This window comes from Kwoniella dendrophila, chromosome 3 (assembly GCF_036810415.1).
Source record: "Kwoniella dendrophila CBS 6074 chromosome 3, complete sequence".
In the NCBI taxonomy this organism is placed as follows: Eukaryota; Fungi; Basidiomycota; class Tremellomycetes; order Tremellales; family Cryptococcaceae; genus Kwoniella; species Kwoniella dendrophila.
Genome location: NC_089478.1, coordinates 1,478,499 through 1,491,931, shown reverse-complemented (window position 1 = coordinate 1,491,931; position 13,433 = coordinate 1,478,499). Strand labels below are relative to the sequence as shown.

Genomic DNA, 13,433 nt, shown 5'->3' with positions numbered 1-13,433 from the left:
AGAATAGAGAAATCTCCGTTGTAATTAATTATCGTCATTTCATCATGACGAATCAAAATCTCATTTTCGTTCCATGCCATCTTTTACGAATAACTTAGATCAAATAGATTTATATAGATGGATGAATGATTGTGACCACCAGCTAGTATGACAATAGCGATAGTACAACTAAAACAAGGCAGTTATCTGTATAACGCAACACACACGCAATTGTAACATAAATGATCGATACATGATTTATTTTGATTTATTATCAATATATAGAATACATTGATTGAACTTTGCCTAAACACATTACCCATTATAACCCTCGGTTTTCAATTATCTTCTGTTTACTATTTTACGCTTGACCCCGATAATCCCATATTTGCTTTTAATTTTTATTTTGCACTTTGAATACCCTCAAATCCATGATTTACAGAAAATCAGTACTGCTTTATTTGAAAGCTTTCTTAACTTCACCTTTAGCTTCTTCATATGAACCTTTAGCTTTTCCAGCTAATTCTGAAGCCTAGCGAAAAAAAGTTATAGTAATAGGTAAAATGATAATTAGTCCCACTATACTTCCAACTTCGGGATTCTCGTTGTAGGTGATTAATGGTGGTGGTGGTGATGATAATGATGATAATTTTACTTACTTTACCTTCAGCTTCATGCTTGAAACCTTTTGCATAACCTTCAGCTTGAGCTACAGCACCATCAGCGTGTCGTACAGATTGACTAGCTCTTGCTTTAACTGAACCGCCACTAAAGAAGTAATAGTAAATTCCAACTAATGCTGCTGCTCCTCCACCGTATACCAAATAATTGTTTTGAGCTGTCATATCGAAACATTTAATCAGTTTAATATAATTTACATTGCGTGTATTTAATCACTCACTATCAGTTCCTCCTGATCCAGCTGGTCCACCAGGTCCACTGGTAGGTGGAGTAAGTGGAGCTCCACCAGGTCCACTAGGAGGTGGGGTAGGTGGTGGATTTGAAGCGTAAAGTCGCTAACAAGATTCAAGAAAAGGAAAAAGATGTATAAGGGGAGATTAGTTAGCGTTACAGCTACTACTAAGAATTCTGTTAACACTTACAGTAGCTACCACAGGTTTGAGTGAGACTGGTGCTCTTCTAGCGATAGTAAGAGGTCTGAACATCATCTTAATTTGGGATTATACTTGCTTTTGATATGGGTTATGCCTATTAGGATTGTAGTAGATATTATTATTTGTGAGTGGTTGATTTTTTTGGATGTCAGATGGAAAGCAAAATCACATGTACAGTACACTATATAGAAAGAACAGGTAGGATGTAAGAGTATCATTTCGTGAGTACAAAAATCAATGACCAAGAATATGATGATTCCCACACATTCGTACTGTGATTTCTTTCATCATGACATCACCTGAACGCATTAACGTGTTCTATTATTTTTCATTACAACATGATTTACAATAATAATGATAATCACTCTTCGCACTCTTTGCACCCAAAATACAAGATTTATTCACTGCAAATAAGTTAGTGCTATGATGAACGACGATGACGACAAATCAAACCAAGCTTGAGGAATAATTGATCATACACGCTGAAAACACGAAGATAGATGCTAGATCAAGTGGACAGATCGGAAATAATGAGATTAAGCTTTACCCGATCGATTTGATCTTCCTTACGGTTGAAATGACGTTGATTTACCGGTATTACTTTGATCAAGCCCAGACTTCATTATCTACAACTAGCAGGTATGACAAATCTATAGGAACCGACCATTAGATATCGTGATATATTATGCATGTCCTATGTATTTGTATATTTACTTTTGTTAAGTCAGATAATTGATTGATTTCTATTCCTAATGCCTGGCATATTCCTAGTTTCCTTCTCATACTCTACCGATATGTATAGGATATGTATATGATAAAAATGTAAAGAAAAAGAATTAATAATAATATACAAGAAATGAGAGAACCAAAAATACACAGATGAAACCAAAGAATCTAAATTTTCCAAACCAAGGTATATGAGCAGGTAGCTGAACATCCTATATGATGCCATTAGGTTCAACCTTTGTAGCTTTAACAACTACAGGAATCATCTCTCCTGTTGCTAAAGGGTAGGGTTGATGATGCAATACCGCTAAAAGATTTCGAAGAATTGCAGAATGTGAAGTAACGGATATAACTGTTTATGAAAAACAAAATAAGGTGTCAATGGTATTTTCACAAATCACTATCAAGCTGAATGTGTTCGAAGCCATACTCACAAGTTTCTTTCGCACCATTTATACCAAACAATCTATCCATAGCTCTTTGAGCTCTCATTTGCATATGGGCATCAGTTTCTCTATCATCAGCTTTCCAAAGTTCGTCTTCTTCAGCAAAACCTTCTTCAATTTGGAAGGTTGGGAAACGTTTAGCAATATAAGACTATAAATTTGAAATGAAGGAAGATATTAACTCCAGCCCAACGATAATTGCAATGATCGTTGAAATATAACAAATCAACGGAGTGATCGGTCAATATGACTTACTCTAGTTGATCTCTTATCGCAAGTATGACTACCATAAATTTCTCTCCAATCTTCCCAAACTTCTGGTACACCAGTTAATAAATCACCCCAAGATTCTAACATGGTTTGACCAGTTCTGGTTAAAGGTGAAACAAACCATTTTATCTCTTCTTTGGTTATAGGTGGATTAAAAGGTAATTGTTCTTTCCAACATTTTTGAATAGCTTGCGCTTGTGATATACCTAATGGTGTTAATTCTGGATCAGGTCCCCATGTTATTTCTCCATCTCCATTAATGAATGTCCAATGATCTTCCCATGGCTATGTAAATGAAAAACGAAAAGATAATTTAGCTCAATTATGCGAATGCGATAAATACAGTAAACATAACTCACGTCAACACCATATTTACTTGCACCAAAATTATGCCAACCTTGACCATGTCTACCTAAAAACATGACCTTATAATGTGTACCTTCAGGAGCTTCATCTTGTAACTTTCGGACATCTCTTCTGAGGTTATTCCACCTTTCAGGTGTTGAATCAATTAAACCGAAATTTCTTTTCAGCTGAATGGTTATGTTGTCAGTTTCAAATTAGTGAAGTTATAGTTTAAACGTAATTTTCGATGTTCTGATTTAAGTCGAGCTATAAGTAACTTACCATTTCTTCAAATTCCATATGTTTAGGTTCTGGACCATTCTGTAGGAAGAAACCTTGAACTACCTGATCAATCGAAAGGAAAATTGATTAATGTCAGCATAGATTTTCTCTTTATTTGACTTGACGGCAGAAGATATAATGCGAATGATAGTTAGGTTATACTAACATCGTATCGAAATGAATGTGGTTTTTCAACTAAGCTAGGACTGGTAAGTGGACCGCCATCTTCTACAGCAGCTACAGCAGGTTCGTCATGATATTTATGATCTTGTGTCATTATTCTGAAAATTTCGTGTTGTTCTGATTAGTTTTAAAGAGGAAACGAGGACTGAAGTAAGAAAGGCGATGTGCTTTATATATATGTCGTTTTAACACTTTTTAGTTGGTTGACGGGATTGACTTGCCTCGTCTTTGATATACTAAGAGTAGAAAAAGGTCGATGATAAACAAACAAAATTGAGAAATTGATGGTGAAAAATCGAGTTAGAGTTTTAGATCAATCAATATAATGTTCAGGTAGGAACGTGCAGTGACGTTATTCATGTACTTCGGGTTAAACAGTGTGCAAATTCCGGTCCGATAATCGCGTTTTGATTTTTGACTTTTGACTTTTTGATTCCGTAAAAAGGATAGATAACAGAAGGGGGAAGGGCGGGATGGGGTGAAGGGTGCTGAAGGTGTGGAAGAAAAGTGTAAAGAAGGAGAAGGAGGAAAAGTACGATCCTAGGATGAAGTAGCTTGTAGGTTAAATATTCTTTGAACTGACTCGAGCTTAGACAGAGAAATGCTGATACAGTGTGATTGCAGATTTTCTATCTTCTCCTCGTTGCATTGACGAGGTTTACTATAGGGGTAGTAGGTATTATATTAATCAATAGCGTAAAACCCTAACTTGATTGAGTGGAGGTCACACCTACCTTTCGGTTGAGCATTTAATTCGCCATCACACTGAATAACGTGCTGAAGTGGTCCTTTCAAACGTTTCTTTGATGGTTACGGTTGAAAGGATACTTTTCCATTTATCCTAGCATCAAACACAATCTTGCGACGCACAGATCTCTTCAATTTACCATCAATTTGTTCTATACTGCGGAGAAGGGGAACTGACACTACTTGGGAACCCTGGAAATTGAACTTTTGCCGCAATAATTATCAGCACTGATGTTCATAGTCTTAGACGTAACGCCTTGAACCGTACAGCGCGTACCGACGTAGTGGTATGCTCTACACACTTTTTATGCTCTACACTATTTTTCATTCTTGGCATCAAATTGCTCATTCTATCTTAATCATGTTGATTCGCATCAAATACATTTTTGTCTACCGTTGTGCTATAGTAGCTTGATCAAATAGTGAATTTAATAGAATAACGCTGACAATCTCCGCGGAGGCAATACTCAACCACTTCCTTTCCGCTTATTTCCCCTACATCAATTTATCCTGACTTGACATGGAGACGAGATGCAGATAAAACATTGATTACCATATACCTTTACTATATGGACTTAATGGATTTATACTATCCATGAACCCTGAATAATGTGCTGATGTATCTCCACACGGACTTGCAGCTCTGATTGATTGAGCCTAATTAAGGTTACAATCAGTATTACAAATGACTTATGATCATCAAGCCACAAACGTATCAATTGATTGATTTTGCTGGTTTTTTGTGTGCGTGTGCGAATGATGGCAACAACTTACTTCTGGCATCCATTTTTCTAGTTGTCTTATTCTCTTCTCGTTGGCAGGGTGAGTAGATAAGAAATCGGTTGGTAATCCCTGTCCTTCTTCAGATTCCGACATTCTTTTCCACATCCTAGAAGACGGTACGATCAGTATTCGATTCCTTACGCTTCAACGTCCATCCAAAATAAGTAAGCGGCAAGGGGCAGCTAATCATGTTGACTCTTATGATGGATTGATAGTTTTGCCCTGAAATCAAAACTTACTTGGTAGATTCGGTTGGATCAAAACATGCTTTTCTACAAACCCACCTTTCCGTTAGTAAAAGTAAACTCTGGTTGATTGAATAAAGAATCAAGCTCACGACATCAAGTGTAATCCGATAAAATCAGCTTCCGTTTCATTTTTCCTTGAATTCGGTAATCTGCAATAACGGAAAGGAGTTAGAAGGAGACAAAAAGATATTAGCTTTGATGAACATCATTATTCATATTTATGTTTCCGTAAACATTCGTCACATACTGTAATAAGAAAGTGAGGAGTAATCTGGTTATACCAACATCTAAACCTAATGATTCAAGTAAGAAACCCACGGCGAATAGTACCTTGAGAGATATTCATAATATCAGCTCTGTGATTCAGGGTTGAAGAGAAAGAGGCAGATAGCTCACTTTCATTGAACTCATCCTTTCAGCAGGATGTCTAGCTACTTGATGTGCTACTTCATGTCCTAAGACAGTAGCCAAACCATTATCATTTGCTGAAACAGGTAAAATACCTGTAAATACAAATATTTTTCCTCCTGGTAAAACGAAAGCATTTTTTGTTTGTCTATCATCTATCACATAAACCTAACAAAAGTGGTTGATCCAAAATAATCAATTTAGGCTATACTTAAATTTTGATTCAAATCATAGTTATGGATTTCACTCACTTCCCATTCAGTTTCTTTACCTTCCTTAACAGCTTTTTCAGCTTCGCTATCGCCGCCTCCAAATAAGATTTCGCCAATATCTTCACCTCCACCAAAATTAGGTACTTTACCTTCCACAGCACCCATCTCACCACCTGATTTGACTCTACCTAATCCAGAAGATTCAATAATTCGAGTCGCTACTGCTCTAACTCGTTTTGTAGTTGGATGATTCGGTGGTAATACCGCTCGAGAATATTCATTTAGAGTTTGTAATTGAGTTTGACGGCCAAGCTACACCGATGATAATAATCATCATAAGCTGTTTGATCTTGTCAAGTACTAAAGCTGAATAAGATAACAGCTTACTTCTCTTTCTTGAGCTTCATCAACATCCATAAATCTCAACCTACCTGTTTCAGCAACTCTTTCTAAGCTAAAATGATATTACAAACATAGGCTATTACTCCATGCACTGAGTTATCGCAAATAGGTATATGCCAGCTTACTGAGTAACATAATATATACCTGCACCACCAACACCAATTCCATATACCCAAACAGCTCTATCACCACCTAATCTTCTTTTAAAATACTGCCATATATTAGGTCCTCCACCTCCATTAGGTCCAGGTGAAGGTGCATAACCTGATGGGAATCTTTCATATTTCGCTGAATTCGGTATGGAATTTTTGAAGGATCTTGATATAGGTATTCTTGTAGATAGTCGAGATGGTGTGGTATAAGGAAGTGACCGAGTTATTGTTAAAACGAAAGAACGAGGTATCCGAGAATACATAATGGCTAGATGGATGATTGAGCTTAATTGAGTGTTTGACAGTATACCCTTGTTGAAAGCAGTGATAAGAAGATCACAAGTAAGTTATACATATATATGTATATTCACAATGCGCTGTTAATCATACAATGACAAGTTATGAGTTTCGTCATGAAAGTGTTCACACTTGGCTTCCCAGCAAAGCTCAATAGGAAAATAATGACGATGATGAACATTCAATTGCATCCGGATTTACATCCAACTAACCGGCGGGAGAAGGCACTTTCGTAATCATCATTACAATTTTACCGTACAAACCAGCCGATTACTATTTGGCTTTATTTAGAGTAACAATTCGATCACATAGCGAAGGAAGAGATACAGACTACTGTTGATTTTCAAAGCTTTTCACCTGGAATTTTGACTCCTCAAGATCAGTGAATACACTATGGATGCGCAAAAATGAACCCCAAACTTGGTGATGCAATAATAATGTCTTTCAGTCGGCAGATTGGTTTACATGGTGGGTTTCCGCAGGAACAAGATACAAGACATCCACGTGAGCCTTACGAAGTTATTCAATGGACAGTACTAGGCATGCGGCACCTCACACTCTGATCCCCCGCTTGAGCCCATCATTCAGCATCCGGTTCACGTTGTATAGAGTTCCATTCATCATCATCATCCTCATACCTCTCATTTGTCCTTCTTTCCTCCTACATCTATTCAATCTCGACTATAGCCCTGCTACGACCGATATAACGCCTCGTCAAGATGCCATCCGACTTATCATATTGGCTCATATCTGCTCCACTTAAAGATGGTGATCCAAATATTATGCTTAATGAGGTATCAAGTACTATTGGAAAAGATGTCGAAGTAGCTACTTGGGAAATACCAGAGTTGAAGGTGAGTTGCGAATGTCACAACAAGCCTATCTATGATCGCCAATGCAATGGCCTCATGAAACTGTTTCGCAATCGTAATCTTTCTGGCTTAATTTACTATGCTGCATATATCGCAAGGAGAAGCAGATTTGATCCATTACTATTGGAATAATAATCTAACTAACATCCTTTCTTCTATCAACAAATAGGCTGGAACCCTTTCATCATTATTAACATTATCCGACCAACTTCCAAAACTAGATAATCAATTCACATCAACCGTATCAAAATTATTAGATACATTACGTTCATTAGTTTCGGATGATTCAACTAAATTAGCTCAACATGCTAGAGTTAATGATAGACCTGCTGAAGAGTTTTTGTTAGGTGGTGGAGGTGGATTTAGATGGGATAAAAGTAGATGGGGTTCAGGTGGGAAAGTATTAGAGGTTGTTGATGCTTTGACTAAGGTGAGCATCTGTCTCTTTTTTCCATCAGAATGTTTGGAAAGGAGGATAGCCTAGAATATATGAGACTTGTTGGGACAAGCATTATTGTATTGTTATCCAGTACATGGACAGTTGTACTTCTCTAGTTTGCCTCGCATGAGGAAGACGGAAATAGTGAATAAGAAAGGCGGGAAAATCGCATGAATGAAAAGGTCAACATACTAACAAATTTGTCTTGTTTAAAATAGGAAATGAACTCGATAGAATCGATACAAAAACAGAAATCACAATCTTATAATCTCGCTAAAGGTAGTTTAACTACTATACAACGTAAACAACAGTGAGCTGACCGTTCATTGCCAAGCACACTTGGAACCCAGCTGACTGCTTATAATGAACAATGTAGGGGAAACTTATCCCAACGTTCTTTACTTGACGTTGTAAATAAGAATGATTTAGTGGAAAATAGTGAATTTTTGGAGACTTTGATAGTTGCTGTACCTAAGTAAGTGTTCGTTCAGGCAAGCACATGATGTTTCTGATGACTGTACTATATCTGAGTATTTACCTGTCAATTGCAATAAAGATACTGATAATCATCCTCTTGTAGAAATTCCCAAAAAGATTGGGCAGACAAATATGAGAGATTGACGAGCATGGTAGTACCACGAAGTACACAGTATGTTCATTGTTATCAGCTTTCCATACGATATCTAACGTAGCTAATGCTTAAACTACATAGACGTATTGCCTCGGACGATGATTACTTTTTACAAACGGTAACAGTGTTCAAGAAAGTTAAGGAGGATTTCATACATAAATGTCGAGAAAACAAGTTAGTCACCTACTTGCTACTATAGAACAATCGAACAATGTTAGCTCATGCTTCACCGTCATATAGATTTATCGTTCGAGATTTCAAATGGGATGATTCAGCTTTGGAAAAGCAAAAGAAGGAATTGGCGGAACTGGGTGTAGAAGAGAAGGAATTATGGGTGAGTAAACTCTTTTCGCTTGATAGATTGGTTCTACCCAACACTGTTATGGTATCATGAAAATACCCACCTGGATGGTGTTTTAAGCTTACTCTTATCACTGACATGCTAACTATACGATAATCCTTCAGACTGAACTTCTACGACTTACTCGAATCAACTTCTCGGAGGCCTATCAAATCCTAGCTCATCTTAAAACTGTCCGATTATTCGTTGAAAGTGTTTTGAGATATGGTTTACCAGCCGATTATGCAGGTGTGATTGTAAGGGTAAGTGATCAATCAATCTTAAAATCGGGCTCGTATAATCCTTGAAGAGATACAAGCTTTATTGTCCGAGTTATATCCCTGAAGACTGGCTGACTAAAATTGTCATTCGCCCTCGCAGCCTGAACCAAAAACAGCAGTTAAGACACTAAGATCTATATCAGACCACTACTCATATTTAGCTTCCGCATCACGTGGACCATCAACTAAGAAGAATAAATCAGGTGGTTCAACATCAAATAGTGAAGATGTTGGAGGTGAATGGGCAAGTATAATGGAAGCTGAATATTACGATTTTGTATTGTTTGAAATACCAAAAGTTATTACTTAAAAATTAGATTAGACTGCGCACCTACGTCCCTTTCCCTCTCTTTGTTTGATTTTATTTGCATGTATACGTTGTTTAAATCTCAAACTCGCCTCGTCGAGATGTTCATAAGTGGTATTATCTAGGAAAGGTTTCTCAAGCAGAGATTATTGATCAACATATTCCTGATAAAACACAAATTCAACTTAGCTTACACCTCGTATCCCGAATCAATGAAGATTTCGGGTATTACCGAACACTACATCGGTTCGGTGATTCGGGCCGTTGTTGACCGTTCGGAACAATGTTAAATGATTAGGTTGTACAGGCCAAAACAAGATAACTTAACATTATTCATGTCGAAGAAGCATACTTAAGTATTCGTGAAGCATCAAGTCGTACATTAGAAGTACATGTAGTCCTAACATACGACATATCTTGGACTTCATTGTGACATATACCCATAGAAGAGCACCTTACATTTCAGCTTTTCAATCTCAAAAGAAAATTGATAGACCAGCAACAAGATGGCCGAATTCCACTTTTTGAATAAGACTCAACCTCCTCAAGTGACTTCATTGAATCTACCACCTAACCATTCATGTACATTGGTAGCTAAAAGAAAGATTGAAGTTATACCAAATGATTTACCGATTTTACAACCTGATGCTTTGTTAGTCAAGGTCATTTCAACAGATAAGTTGTTTATCCACGGCTATATTCCATGGTTCATAATATTATCCTTATGTTTAAAGCTAATTTGATGATTGCTCTTTTACGTATCTGTGGATCAGATTTACATAATTATTTGGCTGGCGGGGTAGGTGGTAGACCAGTAAAATATCCTATCGTAATGGGACACGAATCTTCAGGTGAAGTTATAGCTGTAGGCGATTTAGTCAAATCACATAAAATCGGTGATAGAGTAGCAAGTGAGTATCCTCTTTTACAATCTGAGTATACATTTTTTGCTGAGCAACCATTTAGTCGAACCTGGATTACCTTGTAGAAGATGTATAAATTGTAAAGAAGGAAGAGTAAATATTTGTCTAGGTGAGTTAGATTCTTCATACTGCTAATTTCACAATAGTATGAACTGATACATAAACTTGGGATTTGTCCAGACATGCGATATTGTGGTGCACCAGGATCAGTCGGTTCAATATCAAGATTCTTTGCTTTACCAGCTGATATGGCACCTCACATACCTGATCATGTATCCTGGGATGAAGCTGGATGCATTCAACCTTTAGCCGTGGGTATCATTATTTGACAACAACTTTTCGTGCTGACAACACAAGTATCATAGGTTGGTGTTCAGATTGGTAAAAGAGTTGCGCTAGAACCACATAAGACCGTTGCTATCTTGTGAGTCTTTCTTATGCATGATGGCTTGTCATAAAAGGAGAGTTTTTTTCCATCTAACTCTAAATGCGTTTCAATCTACCTTTAGTGGTTGCGGTCCTATCGGATTAATCTCAGCAGCAGTAGCACATGCGTATTCAGCTAAAAAGATAATTGCATTTGATAATAACCCAGTTAGAGTCGAATTTGCTAAAAATTATAAATCACCTTTAACTGGTAAACCAATTATAGATCATGCTTTTTTGATTAAAGATCTACCTACAGAATCATTGAAAAACAATGAACTGAATAATGGATTAGGTGAAGATCCTTCAAGATCAAAAGTTGGTTTAGGTGATGGTGAAATTGATGATTTTCATCATGAAGATGAATCAATAGGTGATAGGAAATGGGAACAAGCTCAAAAGATAGCAGCTGGATTTATTGAACAAGCTGGTCTAACTAATGAAGAAGGAGTAGATAGAGTCATAGAAGCTACAGGGGCGGAAGATTGTATGCTATTAGGTATAGCCATCGCTAAACAGGGTGGTAATTGTGAGTTGTTTTAAAGCTATTGGATCTCCGCATGTATGACGCCAAAGGTAGCTGATTAAATGTTCCTGTCATAAATCCAGATCTCGCCGTTGGTCTTGGTCACATCCAAACGAATACATTCCCGACTCTGGCTGTTACCAACAAAGAAATTAATGTTATGGGAATCACAAGATATACGGCATCGTGTTTCCCTTCAGCTATAGACATGTTAGACAGAGGTGTAGTAGATTTGAGACAATTAATAACTAAATCTTTCCCTATCACTCAATCTATGGACGCTTTTGAAGCTGTAGCTGCAGGTGGTGATATGAAAGTTATCATCAAAAATCAAGAAGGGTTTGATAACTAGGGCTGGGTACAATGTGTATAAAAGTGGAATCAATGTATACTACTGTATTGTACGAGTTAAGGAGTGTAGGGCGCTAAAAGGAGTAGGGATATTAGAGTTGTGAGCTAATACTATCTACGCCGTGGCAGTTAGTTTATACTGTACATATGTTGCTTGTAGTTGACTAGATAAAAATAACGAAGCTGAATGCAGTGAATGTAGACATGTGAAGTAAAATATGAATAAGTTAGATTATGTACAGGAGTACGTGTTCAGTATGTCTTAAGTATCATTTCATAACCTTAATATACATAGCTAGTCGTATGTTTGTTTACAGTAGATGAAGATAATATATCCTTCGACAATCACAGATCAAGATCTTTCTGCAAACATTTCGGTCAAATCAATAAATATCAGTTCTCCTTCAATTCCTCACAATATGTCCTTTTCTATTGAATTTCAAAAGGGATGTGAACCAAACAGACGATCTCACTTATCAAATGGACTTACATTCTCTCGACACCCTAAACCCAAATCACCCATTTCTAAAGCATTTATTCTCAATAAACCATCCATCATGTCGGATATCTCTTTAGCAATAGGAGCAAATAACGAACAAAATCTAGTACCTAACCCAATCATTAAAGTCAAGATTGTAGCTTACTTGGCCGCAGGCAATTTATGGGATTACTGGCTTGCTATACATCCATTTTTTGGTAAAGTCGTAATTAAAGCTATATATTTACTTGCTTATCCATGTGAAAACCCAAATTATGATAATTATGTACCTTCTGGTAAAGTTGAAGTTAACATGTTAAAGGAAGAAAAGTTTTACCTTGGACCACTTCTTGAACTTCAAGGTAAAGTAGTACCTAAATATTATGGTTCATATTGTACAGGAGGAAATGGACATTATATGATTATGATGTTAGAATATGTTGGACGATCTATGGGTTTTGGCATTTTACGATTAAATGATAATACCAAGTAAGTCTTTTGATTCTTCTAGTGCAGGATAAATTGTTGATTACTACGTTTTGTTGTTCTTTGCTTTTACTTAGAGTGAAACTATACGAAGCGTACAAACAATTACATATTCAAGGTGTTTCTCACCATGATATATGCGGTAGACATATTCTTATAGACGACATGGGAGGTATCCGACTTGTCGGATTTAGATATGCATACCAGCGGAAACTCCACATTCCAGACCAAGTTCGCGATCTGATCTCAGAAGACTGGGTTGTCAAAGCTCGAACTGGAATGGAGTCTGACGATGCAAACTCACTGTAAGTATCTCAGATCTTTGAAATGAAAAATATCATGCAATTAGAAAGCTGACTACCAATTTCTCATCGACCTAGCACTTCCGCTCATCCAGAATATTGGGCAAAATTGAAAGATCCCACAGCATTTTATCATCAATTGGTAGAGGATGAAATCTATCGACGAAAGGTGTATCATCTCCCACCACTTATCAACATCCCACCAATGCCACCGTTGTTGAAATGATTTCATTCGTTCCTTTCCAATAGTCTTTAATCACCGGTATTGGAATTCTTCCTAACCTTCAGCGATTTGTATGAACGATAATTGAAAAAAGAAAAAAATGATAAAAAAAAGGAAAACCAAGAAAACTCAAAGCAAAAAATAAACAAAACCAGAGAAAAAGGAGAAGATAATTATGATATACAAATAGCTTTGAGGGTTTCATTGTGTTCATATGAGTTTGTAGGACTGCATTTTACATGTATCTAATTTC

At 36.8% G+C, this 13,433-nt stretch overlaps 6 protein-coding genes across 6 annotated transcripts; 3 read left to right on the top strand and 3 right to left on the bottom strand.

Moving 5' to 3' along the window:
- Nucleotides 1-436: 436 nt before the first annotated feature.
- On the bottom strand, nucleotides 437-1,148 carry L201_002849 (uncharacterized protein; the record flags this gene model as incomplete). Its single annotated transcript, XM_066218615.1, has 4 exons — nucleotides 437-511; nucleotides 639-817; nucleotides 881-995; nucleotides 1,083-1,148. 4 exons carry the CDS (start codon nucleotides 1,146-1,148, stop codon nucleotides 437-439), a joined length of 435 nt encoding a protein of 144 aa, XP_066074712.1.
- Nucleotides 1,149-2,032: 884 nt separating this feature from the next.
- On the bottom strand, nucleotides 2,033-3,440 carry L201_002848 (uncharacterized protein; the record flags this gene model as incomplete). Its single annotated transcript, XM_066218614.1, has 6 exons — nucleotides 2,033-2,172; nucleotides 2,255-2,417; nucleotides 2,522-2,821; nucleotides 2,896-3,069; nucleotides 3,164-3,226; nucleotides 3,330-3,440. The coding sequence occupies 6 exons, from the start codon at nucleotides 3,438-3,440 to the stop codon at nucleotides 2,033-2,035; spliced, it is 951 nt and encodes a 316-aa protein (XP_066074711.1).
- A 1,202-nt stretch (nucleotides 3,441-4,642) lies between these two features.
- On the bottom strand, nucleotides 4,643-6,561 carry L201_002847 (uncharacterized protein; the record flags this gene model as incomplete). The annotated part of the gene is made up of 9 exons (XM_066218613.1): nucleotides 4,643-4,750; nucleotides 4,868-4,982; nucleotides 5,116-5,148; nucleotides 5,214-5,273; nucleotides 5,372-5,454; nucleotides 5,521-5,700; nucleotides 5,784-6,056; nucleotides 6,132-6,198; nucleotides 6,272-6,561. The coding sequence occupies 9 exons, from the start codon at nucleotides 6,559-6,561 to the stop codon at nucleotides 4,643-4,645; spliced, it is 1,209 nt and encodes a 402-aa protein (XP_066074710.1).
- Nucleotides 6,562-7,314: 753 nt separating this feature from the next.
- L201_002846 (uncharacterized protein) lies at nucleotides 7,315-9,468 on the top strand (the record flags this gene model as incomplete). The annotated part of the gene is made up of 9 exons (XM_066218612.1): nucleotides 7,315-7,449; nucleotides 7,637-7,897; nucleotides 8,125-8,216; nucleotides 8,283-8,381; nucleotides 8,487-8,555; nucleotides 8,619-8,711; nucleotides 8,778-8,871; nucleotides 9,003-9,140; nucleotides 9,259-9,468. The coding sequence occupies 9 exons, from the start codon at nucleotides 7,315-7,317 to the stop codon at nucleotides 9,466-9,468; spliced, it is 1,191 nt and encodes a 396-aa protein (XP_066074709.1).
- Nucleotides 9,469-9,971: 503 nt separating this feature from the next.
- On the top strand, nucleotides 9,972-11,692 carry L201_002845 (uncharacterized protein; the record flags this gene model as incomplete). Its single annotated transcript, XM_066218611.1, has 7 exons — nucleotides 9,972-10,191; nucleotides 10,239-10,376; nucleotides 10,432-10,497; nucleotides 10,569-10,699; nucleotides 10,754-10,812; nucleotides 10,898-11,343; nucleotides 11,424-11,692. The coding sequence occupies 7 exons, from the start codon at nucleotides 9,972-9,974 to the stop codon at nucleotides 11,690-11,692; spliced, it is 1,329 nt and encodes a 442-aa protein (XP_066074708.1).
- Nucleotides 11,693-12,110: 418 nt separating this feature from the next.
- On the top strand, nucleotides 12,111-13,183 carry L201_002844 (uncharacterized protein; the record flags this gene model as incomplete). The annotated part of the gene is made up of 3 exons (XM_066218610.1): nucleotides 12,111-12,658; nucleotides 12,733-12,960; nucleotides 13,036-13,183. The coding sequence occupies 3 exons, from the start codon at nucleotides 12,111-12,113 to the stop codon at nucleotides 13,181-13,183; spliced, it is 924 nt and encodes a 307-aa protein (XP_066074707.1).
- Nucleotides 13,184-13,433: the final 250 nt, after the last annotated feature.